General features: G+C 36.7%; 1 protein-coding gene across 1 annotated transcript in view; it reads left to right on the top strand.

The window, feature by feature from the left end:
- The window catches only part of WDR27 (WD repeat domain 27), a 66,257-nt gene extending 48,759 nt beyond the window's left edge, over positions 1–17,498 (top strand). The window contains exons 22-24 of the mRNA XM_009891478.1: positions 4,599–4,701; positions 16,784–16,882; positions 17,481–17,498. Coding sequence (XP_009889780.1) covers positions 4,599–4,701; positions 16,784–16,882; positions 17,481–17,498 — 220 coding nt within the window. The remainder of the gene's footprint in view (positions 1–4,598; positions 4,702–16,783; positions 16,883–17,480) is intronic.
- Positions 17,499–17,768: the final 270 nt, after the last annotated feature.

Genomic DNA, 17,768 nt, shown 5'->3' with positions numbered 1-17,768 from the left:
GACAGGCAGTTTGAATGAATGCACCTTCAATTTTCAGATACTTTTCAGTTTGCATCTCCACTGTGAACTAACTGCCTGACATCATCCTGAACAAGATACAAATAGACACATACAATTTGATTACTTCTTGGTCTCTTCTGAACATGAGGATCCCATGATTTGCCATCTTTTTTCCCCCTGAAGCTTTGAGTCTTGTTATCTGATTCTGAGGGGAAAAAGGGATAAAGCAGTGGTTGGAATTCCTCCAAGTTTTGGGACTGGGGATGTGTGAAAGTATACAGGATGGGGAACATGTGGTCCCTGCTGGATGCTGTTGGTGAAAACATGTTGAGCTCCTATGTGAAGGGCTTGTTGTGTGTTTAAATAAAACCCATGTGTACAGAATATCTAGGGTAGCTACTACTACTGTCAAGTTATACTCAGATTTTGTAGAGCCTCAGTGGATCTGCTGGTACCAAAGGGTCTCTGAACGAATACCAGAGCACTGGGGCAAAGTAATAAAATACAAGGAAAAGTGGTTAAAAAAAGGAAAATCTTGGTTTACAGTCAAGATATTTTTTTTTAATGCAGCAAGTACAATGAAACAGATTTATTTGTGAGAGTGTTCCCCAATTTATAAAGGCATGCAGCATCCTGGTATATTTCTCTTACAAAGATGGAAAACATGTTACAGTTTTTTCTAATATTCTGCAAGTTGTTTGGGAGATAAAAAGATACATATTTTGGAATGTAGACTAAGGACAACATAGGGAAAACTTGGCTGTTTGCTGTCCCATGCAATTACCAGATGTTTGTCATGGTAACCCCTGAAAAGCTCTGACCAGAAAAACATTCTTAGGAGGCTGGACAGCATGCCAGCTGGCCGCGTAGCACTTGCGATATCCAAACTAAGTTTGATCACCATCTGTTGCTACTTAAAAAAAAAAAAAAAACAGTAGGAAAAAAAAAAAACCCTGAAGTAAGAGAACTTCTAGAATAAGCTAAAATTATGCACATAATATCTATCTGTTTAGTCTAGGATTTTTTATCCACTTATTCTCATTGCTGTGATACCTGGAGATGTCTGGAGTTAATTGATTGCATAATAAAGTTTCTACTGGATTTTGTGGAAAGTTTAACTGGAATCAGTTTTTTTTAAAAAATGTCTTTTTAGAGCAGGATTTTGAGGGGGTGGAGAAGTAGCTATACTTGTAATAGAACATACATCCTGATTATAATGGAAAAGTTGAACAGGAAAACAAATAAGAAAATAGAATCCAGGATGTTAGTTATTACTGTGGCTGTATTAGCACAAGGAAAAGCGGCACTATCCTATGGCTCAGACATTGCTTTATATTGCTGTGATATAGCAGAGAAAAGATCAGTGAAAGTCTTGAAATCCTGTTAGTTCTTCTCCATCCATTTATAGGTGGAGTAATTGAGTTATTGGTCACAGATGTAGAAAAGTCAAATTCTTTTGAAAGGAAGTTGTTTGCAGTGATTTACTAGGATATTCTTCTGTGAAGAAGAAACCCCTCATTGAGGAAGTTAGCTTTTACAGGCTCTGAGAACAAGGTCTTAAACACTGAGAACTAGTCCTGATGGCCAGTGTTCTACTTCAGGAAGAATGGTGATCCTGAAGTCATATTCAGGAGGAACAGAGGATATATGAATTTTGTTTATTTTTCTCATGAGGAAATTTCTTTCATGGAATGTTGTGGTATCTTACAAGTATAAGATTGAAAAGAAACTTTTTCTTCAAACATTTCTACGATCATTGTCCATATGTGGCAATGAGAAAAGGCACTGAGATGAACTGTATTTTTTTGGGGACTCTGAAATTCACAAACAATGTAACTGGGACTCTGGCAGAGACACGAAAAAACATGATTGCGGCTGAGTTGGGGGAGAGATCTACTCTACACAATGAATAGTGTTTGGTAGGAGCCTAACTGAGGGCAAAATCTTGCAATGCCACATCTGACAATGAAGGGGAACAGCAGACAGATGAAAAACATCATGCTTCATTTTTATTTCTTATTTTTTATATCTGTCTAAGATATTTGAAGGAAAGACTTGCCTTCAAATTGTATAACTTGAAGTTATGATAATGCCTTTGCTGCTGAATCACAGAATCACATAATGATTGTGGTTGGAAGGCACCTTTGGAGGTGTCTTGTCCAACTCCCCTGCTCAAGCAGAATCACCTCCAGCTGACCACTAGCAATTATCTTTGAAAGGTCATGGTGATCAGGAGAGGTGTCTGAGGACTGAAAGAAAGTAAATGTCACTCCTATCGTCAAAAAGGGCAAGAAGGAGATCCCAGGGAACTACAGACTGCTCAGCCTCACCTTGATCCCTGGGAAGGTGATGGAGCAACTGATTCTAGAAATCATTTCCAGTGACTGAGCACTGGCACAGGTGGCCCAGTGAGGTTCTGGAGTTTGACATCTTGGAGTTATTCAAAACCCATCTGGACATGGTCCTTGGCAAGTGACTCTAGGTAAGCAGGGAAGTTGGACAAGATGACCTCCAGTGGTGCCTTCCAACCTCAGTCATATGATTCTGTGTAAGCTGTAGTATGGAAAGCACGCGCTACCCTTTGTGTTTTCTTTTAAGTTACCTTCCAAAAAGTAAAGTTCTTTGACAGTAGAAATCAAATATGTATTCTGTGACTTGTCCTCCATTGCCTAATCTTTGGAGTCATATATGTTAGAATGCTCATTTGAGAGGAGACTGAGATAGCTAGTGTTCTCCTGTACTGTCAATAGGAAGCTTGAGTAGAGGCAGGTGATTCAATGGCCCAAATACGGCCATTTGTTCTTGAAAGTCTCTGAATATTCATGCAAGAACTATGTGCAAACTCAAGTTCAAGAATGCTTTTACATCTTAGTCACAGTAATTGACTGTCTTTATAAGTAACTTATCTTTGAACTGCAGTGTTCAAATACCCAACTGTAGTGTTCAAATAACCCAACTTATATTGGGTTATTTACAACACTTTCAGGGTAGAACTAGCCTGTGGTGAAAGGTCTGGTTACTGTATATTCAAAATGTTCATTGTTATCAGTAGGTTTTTTATACAGAAATTCAGCCAAACATATACTATCTGTGAAAGTTTAGAATTAGGCTCTGTAAAATGATGCATTTTCATGCATTCAGAAGTGTCTTTTTTTATGCTTTACTAAGTGATAGTCATTGAATCAGTCACAAAGTAATGTTTTTAAGTATGCCAGTTTCACCTGGGTGAATGACATCCACTTGGCATTCAGTGCATTCTTACACATCCATGCATGTCTAAAACAGAACAACGATATAAAAATTTAAAGATTTCTGCACATGGGTTCCGTCAATTGAATTAACACAGTGTCTGTGATTTCACTGGTCAGGAAAAAGTGTATATCACAGATGTTGCCAGGAGATGTTACTCTTTCAAATTTGTTCCTGTACCTGGTATACAAAAAAAAAAAAAGAATGTGTGACAGCTGTATTATGGAGAAGTATATGAATTTGTTTTGTAAAGAGAAGGGCAGTTTGATAGCATTCATAATAAAGGCAAAAGAACAACGCAGATAGTGTGTTTTGAAATGATACCTCATAGGTATAAAAATAAAGCTCTGAAATTAGGTATGTGTATGTAAATGATAATTCTGAATGGGGTTGAAACTTGTATTAAAATATCTTTTAACATTGAAACAACTCTACATACTACTTTTTTCTTTAGTTTTGAAGTGACTAAAAAGCTATCACAGTTCTTTACAACCATGGATTTTTTTAGATGGATATTAATCTTCATCTCATTAAAAACATTATTATTTTTAAGTGGGCCCTAAGTGTGCTCAGCTATCAACAGCTAACTGCACAATACATCTTGTAATATTAACATGAAAAGTGGAAATTAGTTCCTTGCTTTAAATTTAAATGCGTTTCTTCCTTTCGACTGTATAAACACAGATAGATAAGAAGTTATCTACAGTTGTAGGGTAGATGATAGCTAGATTTCTCAGTTTGGAACATCATTTGGATATTGCCTTTCTTGAATTTACGAGATAAAATAAATTATTGTATGGAGTAGGAATGTAAGCAGAGGAACACAGATTAAATATCCAGATTTGGGTATAAGAAAAGCAAGCAACAATTATTTATGTTACAATTCCACATACTGGATTTTCATTTGATATAAATTACTTGAGGGAGATTTCTTAAGCTTCACAGAGTTGACTGGCTTTCACAACACCCTCCCCTTAATGTAGGGGAGCTTTTTTTCCCTACTGAAATGGCTAACTAGGGGTAAGCTCATGGTAGGCATTACAGCTTCTCATTTCTAAACAGTAATGATGTTTCTGTCTTTGTAAACTAAACAAGGCCAGAGCATGGGTTTGGGTATTGTCCTGGGGTAGTTTGGTGTGTTCATTTTATTTTCAGTTGTTAATATTCTTTAATGTCTTTCAGTTTTGTCAAGACCCTACTGCAGAGATATTTAACATGTAATTTCTGGATTTGTGTTAATAAATTTGTAGACTAAGAAAAACAGATGAGACTTCAGCAGGGTTTCATGAAAACAGCAGTAAAAGAGCTAGTTTTCAGTTGGAGTTAATAAGGCTAATATTTCTCTGAAGGTGTGAACGTCGTTTTGAAGGGCATAGTAGCCGCTGCTATCCATGTGGAATTGCAATATCTCCTTGTGGACGGTTTATAGCCAGTGGATCAGATGACAAATGCGTAAGTAATATTTTGCTTATTTTCCTCCTAAGCTATAGGAGCTGCTCATACTGTATGCAAAGTAATATTTTTATGTATGTTTCTAGGATTCAGCTTAATGTGCAAAACAGGTATACCATACTTTCATATACTTTATTTATATGTAGCTGTTACATATGATTCCTGATCTGTATGTTCTTCTTTTTGCCTGAAAAATCTCTGAAATCTTAGTGCTCAAAGTAATTGTTAAAAGCTTGTTTCTAGAAGTTTTTATCGTGCTTGACTCTGAATTGTCACATGCTGTCAAAGATGAGCAGAATAGTATCTTGTGTAGCACAGCTTCATGTAGTGTGTACATATCTGACCACTAGGAACTATGTAGCAAATGCACATTAATTTACTTAAGCTCCTAAATACCAGGTGATGAATCTTTCAGTACTGGTTTCCTATGGACCAGTCAGCTGAGTACAAAATGAAGAGTCATTCAACTGTAATTAGAATTTTTCATAATTCATGGTGTAACTTTGTTTATGTATCCTCCCCAAATATGTTATCTTCTCATTCAGTGTCAGCTGTATTTAAATTATTACAGTTAGCAAAGAGTGCTGGATAAAAGCGTATTACTACCTTTTTCAGTATGCACCTAATTTTAATTCAGCAAGTCCTACATTGTTGGCACAATATTTTCTTGATGTTTGCTAAGAGATAGATGATTGCTAGCTTGTCATATAGGCCTTTGAAACCAGCCTGATGTTGGGTTCAATGTAAACACATCCTTTCAAAACAACTTGGCAGGAAAGCTGTTTAACTTTCTTCTAGGTCTTTCTGGGTGACTCATCAGGACTATGACACAGGGTTTCTGGTCAACTTCAAATTCAGAACAAGAAGAATTTACTGTCATGGCTAGTTTTGAAATACTGGCTCCAGTCATGTGTGAAGGCTAGATATTTTATTGGCAGATTGCTGGAGGTTTGGCAATAGCTAATATATTCTTGACATTTCCACAATAAAATATATTTTTCAAGTTTCTGGTAATTTGCATGTCAAAATGTAGTTTGCAATACAAAAGAAAGGCTTTTTGCTTTGTCTGTGAAACAAAATGTGTCTAATACTGATCTCCGCTCATGATGTATAGGATATAAATTACTAATTAAGGTTGATTTTGAATAGTATAAAAAGAGGTGCAGTCACGAGATCTTTTGTATTCTCTTTTGCATTGGGGTTGGAATTACTGCAGATACAAAAAAAAAAAGGAATAGAGAATGATTTTGCCCTTACTCCAAATTCTTGGCACATGGCTGCTCATCATAGGAAGCTGAATAGCTGGAATGCATCCTGCTCCAGTTGGCATGTGGTCCCTGGTGGGCACAGTGCCAGTAAATATTTTTTAGTGTGGCTCCTGGGTTGGAATTTTGCATAATTTGCATCGTATGTCTGTAGAGAACTTTCATTGTTCTTGTTGCTGTCCCCTCAGGAAAACTGAGTCAAGTTTTGGACTCTTGCTACAACTATACTGTTAGGACAAAATACAGTTTGGGGGCATTTTTAAGAGGCTTCTCTTTGAAATGTTGAGACTGGATATGCTTTTGTATTTCATTCTGAAAAAGAAAATCGAACATGGCAGTGAATAATCCATTCATATTGTTAAGCTAATAACATCCTGACAGATGGACTGATGTGCAATTGGAGTGGTTTTAAGAGTACCAAGAAGCCACATATTTTTGCAGATTGTATTCTATGAGTAAATATGCACTGGAATTCAAAAAACTGCATAAAAATGCAGCAGTGTGAATATAAAGTGTTGTCTTGAAATAATGCGTTCTGGAAATAAGTTATGTAACTTTCCACTGACCAGCAACTGCATCTTCAATCAACCTGGAGTTTAATTTATCCAGTGCAAGGCCTGCACCCTGTGGTTAACAAATGTGATTGCTTTTAAAGCCAAAAGAGGCAGAATTGGAATATAATTGAGAGACATTGATCTTAAACTGCCTTTTATATTTCACAGTATCTGAAGTGTTTGACAGAGAGGAATATGTTGCCTGCATTGATTAATAGCAAAATCAAAACTGTAATCCTACAGGGCATAGAATCAGAAAACCAAAGTATGTTATTGTAAACAAAGAGATGCAAATTCTGTCTGCCTTTTTCTCTACTTACAAAGTATGTGACCTATTTCATATAAGAATGTCTTGGTATAGCTTCTGTGTGGCTGAAGTAGTTACTTGTTTTTATTTGAACTGCTTTTGTGTGTAATTATGAAACGTGTACATACTGTAAAGCATGGGTTGAAAGTGTGTCCCTAACTGACTACTCCAACTACTTTAAGGGAACCTTTGTCAAGACCTGTGTAGGACCTGACAGTCTGATCAAAGCGGGTACCCACAGTATCCTCATTTTGATCTGTGAATGTTATGAACATTTTGAACATTATCCTTACTATAATTAATTGTGATTAGAAAACGTAGAAAGTTAATGTTTCTAGTACCAGATCTTCTCTTCGTCTTAAATAGTGAAATGGGTTGTCTTTTTCTTAACTAAGTACACATACTATTTTAATTTCTAACCATTTTACAAGTAGACAGTTTGAGGTTTATCACTCTCAGACAATAGTATTAAGGATGTTGGACAAATATTCTAATTTGGTTTAGATTTCCATTTTCCTGGGATCTGTACAAAAACGTTTACCTAAACATTTGTTGACCAAAGAAATCTTTGTCTAATAGGACAAAAATATCTGGAGAGTGCGAAATGATACTTTTAAAAATAGAAATAGCTAGTCTTCTCCTGTGCTCAATGTAGTTCTAGTTAGCTGTTTTACGTCATGTCTAATTAGGTTCTTCATTTTTGTCCTTAAAGACCTTAGGGCTCTCTGAATAAATTCCAAGTTTCCGGAAATGAAATAGAGAATGCAGAAATAAAGATTTGGCTCTTTAATTGTTTTCAGATTCATTGTTGCTAGCTCTTTTTGAACTGTAGACTTTAAGGGGCACATTTTGACCCTAGTGCTGACATGAAATTTTCTAACATAAAACTCTGTGTCCATGTCAAATCCCAAAGCCTGGGCTTACAGTTCACATTGACTGACCCATACTGCAAACCCAGAAGTTTTTCAGCACGACAGGTTGCTGCACCAATAATAAAAATAGGTGGGTGATATATGAAGTCGTCTTCCATTTTATTTCTGCTTTTCATCAAAGTATAGGATTTTGCCTACAACATTGTCTTTGAAACACATTCTAAATCCAGGATTAAATTTATGCCTTCCAACTGTGAAGGCACCAAAGCTGGAGAGAGTAGGAAGATTGTTTCTTCTTCTCCAGAGAGCATCAACACTGAAAGGAGTAACAGGAGACAGGACAAGGCAATTTGATGCTTACACATAACGCCAGTGTACTAACCACTTGTTAATCCCTGAATGTTAACATTTGTGCAAAATTGGTTTTGGAGTAAATTCCCATTATGCAAGTGATGCTGCAAACATACTGGTCAGGGGGCATATCCAAAGAATTCTGCAAACCTGTGAGTGATGGCTGGATGCAAATCTGGACCTGATAGAGCTATTACTATTCTATTAGTCATAGAATAATGAATATTATTCTATATATTCTAAGATTAATCATATTAGTCTTTCTGTGGCTAAGTTTTGATTTATAAAATGGAGATTAGCAACGGTATCTTTCTGTCCTTTTCTCTTTGAAAGAAGACTTGAGATGAGGCCTATCTCAATTTGTTACCACTGCAGTCAGTTACTCTGATCTTATTTATATTAAATACTTCCACCCTTGTGTGTCTGTGGTGTGATAAGCATCTGATTAGGTATAAAATTGCATAAAATGGTCTAGATAGCAAAGAGAAAACCACGCTAAAATGTGAATGATAAAATTATGTGGTTGTCTATTCTCCCTTTGAGGCCACAATTTCACTAGAACATTTTAGGTACTAATGAATGGAAGATAAAAGACTACAGATGACAGAAGAGGCAGGGCGCTGAGAAAGATAATCTGGTATGGATGTATGTAGATGCAGGAGATAGGACATGCTAATAGTTCAGAATGTTTAGTTCATTATCTCTTGGGAGTGCATCATGGAGGTATCACTGATGTTTAAAATCGGTATCTTTGATACAATAAAGTATGCTGTAGTGTTGACTTTAATACTGGGTTTGGCACAATAGGAGGATATTTTCTTTACTGGAGAAGTACTTTTAGAAATGTCTGACAGCGGTGTTGTCTAGTATTTATTGTCTTGGTCTACACTTTGTACCAGAGGGCTTGCAGAACTGAATGCATTATATGAAGCAGTGGTAAAGACTTTCTAGGGTGTTTGGTTTTCAGTGTCATTGGTACCCCAATTATGTATTGTTCAAGTTTTCTTTTATATGTCCATATTGTTTAACTAAGATGGTCTTTAAGAGAAAACATCTGGAGAAAATAGCATTAGTAATGTTTACTGTGGAAAAAACAGAACTGACATTGCTTGGCCGAAGGAATTCCATGGCAGAAAATGAATGATAGGGACTGTGTCTACCTCTCTGCCAGCTATTGCTGGAGAAAATCTATCCCTTTCCAAAGAACACAGCTTTGTGTTACTCTTGAACCTCAGTTTCTTGGATTCTTTGGTAGTGTGGATGGCTTTTAGGTCTACTATCCTAGGAGGGAAGTGATGAATATTGCTCTCTTGTTAATACAGACATGACTTTACAGTGTGTCACTGAATTAACTTTTAAGTTTGGTAATACTTCTGAGTGCTGGGTTTTTAAATGGCCTAATTAAATAGAAACAAAAATCAGGGAAAATATAAATTGGAAGTTTCTAACAAGGGAGGCTTTCAGAGACAAATCTGAGATATGGTTTAGATCTGTTTATGTAATCTTTTTTAATAAGGAAACTTCAAGGTGTGTTAGCTATAGCTGTCTACATGATTATATATTTGAAAAGTATCCCCTGCCTCTTGAAAGATGACTGATCTTGATAATATTCACTGAGAGCATTATGAATTTTCACTGTTACTCCTTCTGTAGTTATATCAAAGAAACTCATATGGAAACTGGGATCTTACTGTGGTGGGCAATTTCCTGTGACTACCAGAAAGACAGCCTCCATGAAGTGTCATTAGAAGCAGAAGGGACTGTGAGAGGGCATATTACACTCAATGTTTTTGTGACACACTTGAATTGACTTTCCGTGCTACCATGTGGGAAGTGCGTAAGATATCACAGAACTGAAGACCATTAATCAGTGCTTAGGATACTTGTGAAACCTGTTTTATTATGTGTGGATTTGGCACTGATGCCTGTAGTTAAGGTAGTCTAACACTTTCCACTATAATTCTGTTTTCAGTTACCTATAATTGAGAACATTTTTGGCTGAAACTTTCCATGTTGGGTGTCTGCTTCAGGCTGATTGTTATTTTTCATTTTAGTATAAGTAGCTCAGGTGCTTTTTCAGCTTGAGATTTGAGGAAAAATACATGGTTCAGTGGGAGATGTGCCCCAGTGTAAACAGGGGATGGTGGAGTGCAAGCCAAACAATTATATCATGTTGTGTGGGAGTGTGCATCAGGTTTGATGGCACTAATGGAGGGAAATGGAGACTAATGCTTTATAAATAGATCCAGTTGCCTTTCATAAAAGTGTAAGAAAGATTATTTATTTATTTTTATATCAAGAGGCTTTAACACTTCCATCTTCTGTAGCTCATTTGAAATATTAGAAAAAGTAGTCACAGGAAAGGGATGACTTTGACCAACCCATGCAAAACTTATGAAGAAAAAAATCTCTATTTGTGTAAGGTAAATTAGGTATCTTAGGTGCCAGTGTCTTTTTTTTTTTTTTTTTCCTGTGATCTGTTTGTAAAATATGTGCTCCAGTTTAATGCCACGGCAGTTATAAAGGGTTTTTCTTGAAACTGGTGTTGCTTTTCTGGTCTCTGTGCAAGAGCTGATAAGGAGAATTTTTCTGTTATGCTTTCAGTGATTCTTTCTGATTTGCTTCCCCCTCTTTCTCTTTCCAGGAGGAAGTAGGAGTGTAAGTAGTTTGACTCTAATGCATACGGCTGTGGATTGGACCAGGGGGCAGTGGGAACAGATGGGGACAAGTTTGCTTTGAAGACAGAGTATAAGAAAACAGAGGAAAGAATTTATAGCAAAACTCTGTAGATAAAGAGTCAATTTATTTAGCACACACTCCCTACCAGTGCAGAGAATTAAGTAGTTTTCCATTTGGATACAAATTCTTCCCCTCAAGGAAGGACCTTCACCCTTCTTCCCTGTCTCTTGCTACAAATTTAAAGAAGAAAGCACAAGCTTGTATATACATATAAGGTGCTAAATACACTCTTACAGTGTGGGTTAATGAAAACTGACTACTCCAAATTTTCTTCAAACTTCAAGTGAAAGGAAACACAAGTAAGTATGTGGTTATGGATGCAGGAAACTTGTTTGGAAGCTATTGGTACAGGTAAATGATTTTTACTTTTGGCTGACCCTTGGAAAGAAATGGAAAGGAAATACCAATATCTACTGAATCAGTATTTTTATTACAAGAAATTGGTCTTAATATAAAAAAAAGGGATTGACTTTGGCTAAAGTCTCTAACAGATTATATGCACATATGCATTTTGGGTATTGCTGAGTACTTCATAGACTGTTTTGCTTTCTTTTTTATTACATTTGGTTTGCTGAAAATCTGTTCTTCTTCTGTCATTGAATTCATATTTTAAGCTTTTTTTTTCTTCTGTGGCTAGTGTTATGGTATCATTTATAATTCACTTACTGTTCCTTTTTTTTTTCTGTAGAGAAGAATATGCTAAAAAAATCTAGTAAGTATAGCATAGAAAAACAATTTGAATGACATCAGAAATTTAGTAAAACTAGAATGATGGCAGACTACAGTAGGAGAATGTTTATACTGGAGTTATTCCATTTCTTATGCATACCTGAATGTCATTTCTGTTAAAATACAATTTACTTTGGGATGGGTTTTTTTATTATTTTTATTCTTGAGGTTAAAAATAAATTTACTGAAAAGTTTATTTTCAATCTTGCACCGTTAACTTTTATTCTCATAATTTAGACTATCACTGACTGGCTTAAATATCTGTGACTGGAGGTACTTAAACAGAAGCTGGTTTTATACATTTTTTTATGGTGATGGTTTTGTTTTAATCACATTTTATTGTGTTACATGTCAAAGTTAATCTGATTTCAAATATTTTTGAATTACTTTCCTTAAAAGCACAGTTATTGGAAGAGAAGATGATAGCTACTACAACATAATAAACTATTCTGGGATGTAGTCAGGGTCTCTGCCACTTTTTCTTTTGAAGCTGAACCACCACACCTAAATATTTAATATTTATAGGGCTAGAAATACAGTATCAGAAAGAACCTTAAAACTAGTTCTGTTAGTATAGAATCGCAGGAATGAAGAACAGTGGGAAAATTGTGTTCCTAGCCATGTTCCATGTGTAGCAGCTGTTCAGTACGAAAGTAGTCTCTGTAGTAAAGATCAGAGTAAAGGTCTTTCCTGTGCTGATGAATGCTTCAGTGGTTAGCTATAGGTGGGCTTCTATCTGTACTTGCTTTTCATTACTTTCTCTGACCCAGTGAATCTTGTTACACAATGTGACGATTCAGCAGAGCAATGCATCCCAGCCTAACCTCTACCTCAGGGTTTAGAAGAATTTGTTGAAAGGTGGGAGGTAAGAGTTTGAATGCTTTTTAGGTTGAGAAGGGTGATTAGCTAACATGTCTTTTTAGACAACTGAATATGCACTTGCTAGATTCTACTGAAGCTGCACAACAGCTTCATAGCAATTTTGAAAGAAAGGTATGAGGCAAATAGTTGATTTAGGAACTGTGTGAAACAGCATAAATTACTAGAATACCTGGGTTTCACAAACATTGGATTTGTCTTCAAAAAATCCAGTGAAATATTATCACACCTATTTTGCAGAGAGGAATTGGGGCACAGAGATTAAGCCAAAAATGAACGTGCTCCTCCCCAAATTAAACTGAGAATGTGGAATGGAAAATTAATTTTTATTGGATAAGTTTGGCAAAGTTCTGTAAGCCACTAAATTATGATGGAAAATTTTCAGCTTCACTAACCATCTCTCTCTGTGATATGTTCTCTTGGTTAAAACATGCAGCCATGTTTTTTTCTTGGCTCAGAAATTATTGTAACATATTGTAGATCTGTGATTCAGGGCAATTTTGTGCTTTTGTCTCTTGCTGTCCTTGACTTTGACTCTTCTTTGTGCCTAGTTCCATGAGGGAAGAGAACAGGCTTGAAGAGGAAAAGAAAAGTGATGGTAAGGCAATTTAGGTTCAGGAAGTGAAAAGATGATGAGTAACAGAAAGCATAGTCCTGTCTGCTGCCTGTACCCCTCTGCCAAAGACTGGTCTTAATGTATGCAGAAGAACTGATACAGGCATTCCAAAAACTTGAAATTGCAGAGTAATTAGCTTGTGAAGGGAAATAGTTGTTTGCAACAGAACTTTCATAAATCTGTTTTACTAGCTCCCCATGTGTCAGTTGTGTGAAGTCCAGAGGACTTATGCTATGTACCAAACACCTGAATTTTAGAGTTGATTTTATTTTTTCCAGTATTTTCTTCATTCAGTTCTATTCTGTTTAAGCTCTTATACCTCACAAAGTTCTGTAGTGTGTTAAGAAGCATGATGTATTTGTCCTGTTTTGACCATTCCCACAGCTCTAAAGGGGATGGACATGTGTACAAGAGCTATGTGGAATAGGATTTGAATCTTTCCTGGTACAAACACCTAAAAAGTATCATGGCATTACTGAGTATTGTGATACTATTGAACCATTTTGACAAGCATTCCATGCGATTTTTGGGGGCAGTTTGGTAAGAATGATTTCTCCCTGTTTTTATGAATACTCTCTTTCTTCAGTCAGATGCAGAGGAGCATCCTGTTCTGCAGGCTGCAGTGCAGCTTTTAATGCTTCTTGCTCTCCCCTCACTCAGTGTAGACCTTTCCTTTCTGGAGCCTTCCTGGAATATGGACTTATACAGCACCTTATCTCTCATTTTCTTGAGACTTGCAGATTTGCATTAATTATGTGAGCATGGCTGCTGTAGTCTGCTCTGGCATTGTGATGGTGGTAAAGTACAACCTGACTGCAGTCTCTACACCTCACAGAATTCACAGAATTCACAGAATTGTTAGGGTTGGAAGGGACCTCTGAAGGTCATCTAGTCCAACCCCCCTGCCAGAGCAGGGTCACGTACAACAGGTTGCACAGCACGGTGTCCAGGCGGGTTTTGAATGTCTCCAGAGTGGGAGACTCCACCACCTCTCTGGGCAGCCTGTTCCAGTGCTCCACTACCCTCAAAGTAAAGAAGTTCCTTCTCATGTTAAGATGGAACTTCCCATGTTCAAGTTTATGCCCATTACCCCTCGTCCTATCACTGGGCGCCACTGAAAAAAGACTACTCCCATCCCCCTGGCATCCTCCCATTAAGTATTTGTATGTATTAATAAGATCCCCCCTCAATCTTCTTTTCTCTAGACTAAAGAGACCCAAGTCCCTCAGCCTTTCCTCATAAGAAAGGTGCTCCAGTCCCCTAATCATCTTTGTTGCCCTTTGCTGGACCCTCTCCAGCAGTTCCCTGTCTTTCTTGAACTGGGGAGCCCAGAACTGGACACAGTATTCCAGATGCGGTCTCACCAGGGCAGAGTAGAGGGGGAGGATGACCTCCCTCGACCTGCTGGCCACACTCTTCTTGATGCACCCCAGGATGCCATTCGCCTTCTTGGCCGCCAGGGCACATTGCTGGCTCATCCTTGCTAGAGTGAAAAGGTCATTGCTGGAACTCTGTTTTCAGAACAATGTCCTGACAGAGGTCTGGAGGCCAGGTGATATACAGTGTGACAAAGCTTGCCTATGGAAAGAGCACAGTGTTACAGGTACTAAGATAACACATAGGTGGCAGCATCTGATAATTTTGATACCAGTTGTATCATGGCATAGTATCATCAGAGTGAAGAATGGCGAGCCAGTATGGAAGGAGGAGAATAGATGGATGTAGCCCTATAAAATAAGGGAAATTTTGAAGGGTACTAGTATGTTAGAACTCTGAAACCTCTTTTTAAGCCTAATTACGTGGCAATATTGTAATCTGTTTAGGATGTAAAGTGAATAACCAACACTACTTCTTAATATTTTTATGTCAATAATGAGGAATCTTATGACTAACTGGAGGTATTTACAAACAGCAGTTGTGGTGTTTCTGTATGGAAACAGCAAGAACTTGAGTAGTTGTGTAGACTGAGTTTACTAATATATGGTCTTGTACTTTTCGTCAGAGAAAATAATTTCATGTCTACAGACACATCAGAATGCTTTCTTCTGTGTCATTTTATCACTTTTATCTTGTTTGGGTTCCCTTTACCTATCTGTTCCCTTGTGAACTGATCATGTCCTAAGTGGTATAAGTGACAGTAGCTGTGGTATGGCCTACATTTCTATTTTTATGTCCTTCATTTATGCCAGTAGATGGTTTTAATTCCATATCCTGGACTGAATCCAGGATATGTGAGGTATATAAACTGGATGCAATTAAGTGGGCAATTACAGTGGGCCTCTTGGTTTGCTTCTCAGTGAATACGGTCATGAATGGAATATTTGACACTGAGGACTATCCAGTGTTTCTTCAGTGCTAGTTTGGACTAGAGAATCTTTGGAGTTGGCTGATAAGATTTGTTTTCTGAGTGAGGCATTAAGTGTTATTCAGGACCTGCATTGGTCCGTGAATCTTTTCATAAATTGGGAAGGCTGTCAGTTGAATCCACAAGTTTTTGGGACGTGTATCTTATAGAAGTTTGCTGTCTGCTAGGGAAAGCTCAGCTGCCTTGGGTATGAATGACTAAATTCATTTTAGGGTACTATCAGCAAAAAGTCACAGAGTAATACATTGTTGTGATGGTGCCTCTGCACAGTTTGGTTTAGTTTCTGTTAGGCTGTGCTGTGAGTTCCACCGTCATAGTCTTAACTGCAGAGATTTAGTAAAGGCAATAGAACTTTTTTTTTTTTTAATTGAAACTATAAAGTTTGGATTATCATCTTTGACTATTTTTTGTATGCTTTACAATTTATTCTTTCTTTTGAGATACACATTTTCTTTATAGTGCACCAAATAAGTCTGCGTATTTTCTAGGTGTTACGTGTCTTTTCTGATAGGCCTTGTGTATGCATACTGTCTGACTGTATCCTGCAAGCAATTGTTATTTCTACTAGATAAGGCATAGTCTAAAACAATCCTATGTGCCTGCATGGGATTCTAACAAGTGTTTCTTATGTGGCGGACTTATACTACAGGATTTATTTTAAAACATTTTCTGTTTTGTTTATTTAAGATAATGGCAATTTAATATCACAATCCAACTGTTTTCATGGTATCAGTATGTCTATGACTTTTACTGGATTTTGGATGGTTTCTTAATGCAGTTTGGCATTGACACATTTTTGTTATTTGAGGCTGCACCAATAAGAATATAATTATTTTGCTACTAAATTTAATTTACTCCTTGAAAAGCACTTTTTCCTTTTTCCTTTGAGAAAAAAAGGCAGGCAGTATGCTTTTTCTCGTTGGTGATACCTGCGTCTCTCGTAATGTTACTTATTTGCTATCGAATTCTATGCTGTTCAAATAAAAACTGCAAAGACCTATGTAGAAACTTAAATTTTTTATTTAATTTAGCACCAAACATAAGAGTTTTCAAATTTAGAAACCAAGGTTTTAGGTTCTACATATTTCTATTTAAAAGAAAGGGTTTAAATTCTGAAGAACACCCTTAAAAATATTGTTCAAAATGGTTAAATTTTTCACCTGCCTACTTGAAATATACCTAATGTTTTTTTTAAAAACTTGAGTTAGCTTAAGCATTTGCTAAATTATCCTGAATGGTAGAAATCAATTCTAGGATGTTGTTGACTTTTATACCGGTTTAGCTATTATGGAAATTTTCTAACTTCCCTGTAGGCCGAATCTTTAGTCCACCTATACTGTAACTTCGTGCTTCTAGAATATGATGTATTTCTTTAAGGTGAAAATATAATCTCATTGTTTTTTAGGCTTACATATATGAAATGCGTTCAAGCACTTTTTCACATAAACTGGGAGGACACACGGAACCTGTCATCAATGTGACTTTTAGTCCCTCATCTCCACAGGTGAGTCATTGCTTTTTTTTCTCCTTTGTAATTAAAATATGTAAACTCTTCACTGTAAGCTTGCTTTTTATTGCTCTTCTATTTACCTGCCAATATGCTGTGCAGCTGTAAGGCTGTTCATCTACTTCCAACTATAGTGTGGTTACTGTGTCAAATACAAACTCATACACAATGCTGCATGCTAGAGAGACAAATGCTCTGACTAACTGCCTACAAAGAACAGTTCTGGCATGGGAACTATTGCGAACCTGTACTTGTTGAATGTTGGGAAAATGCACATCCTCCTGAAATTACCTGACTAAACTACTCATAATTCAGAGAATTTAAGAGTAATAAGCAGGGGCAGGGAAATGACAAGGAGCTCAGGCCTGTGGTAATTACTCAAAAACCCGAAAGATTTAAAAAGCAATGTTGTATTAAATGTGTCGTGTCAGAATAAATAGTGAAATAGCTTTATGACCCTGTTTTGAAAAACTGTTACTGTTGTGGTTTAAGCCTTTCACATATCTACAGGTAAAAGTACTCCAAAGAAGTTAGGCATTAGACAATGACAGTTCCTATTCTTTTACTGATCATTAACACTATGTTGTGTTAACAGCATTATGTTTCAATATAATGGTTTAATTATAATGAAGCAATATATACACAGGGATCTGTTTTCTAAGTTTTGCCTTGAAACCAGAGCTTCCTTACAGCTAGTTTTATCACTTGAATTCTTTGTATACTGTTTTTAATTCCATTAACCAAGTCATTCTGTATAATAAACACTCTGAAATGCTTTCTAAATAAGTATTTCTGGGAGAGTTGCAGAACCAAAAAAAAACCAAAATCTGGGCTGTCCAGTACAGGATTTAACATGAAGTCACATTCAAAGGCACTAGGAGAA

Source organism: Charadrius vociferus, unplaced genomic scaffold, assembly GCF_000708025.1.
Source record: "Charadrius vociferus isolate BGI_N301 unplaced genomic scaffold, ASM70802v2 scaffold68, whole genome shotgun sequence".
Classification (NCBI taxonomy): Eukaryota; Metazoa; Chordata; class Aves; order Charadriiformes; family Charadriidae; genus Charadrius; species Charadrius vociferus.
The sequence above is the reverse complement of the archived record's forward strand: the minus strand, read 5'-3'. Positions and strand labels throughout refer to the sequence as shown.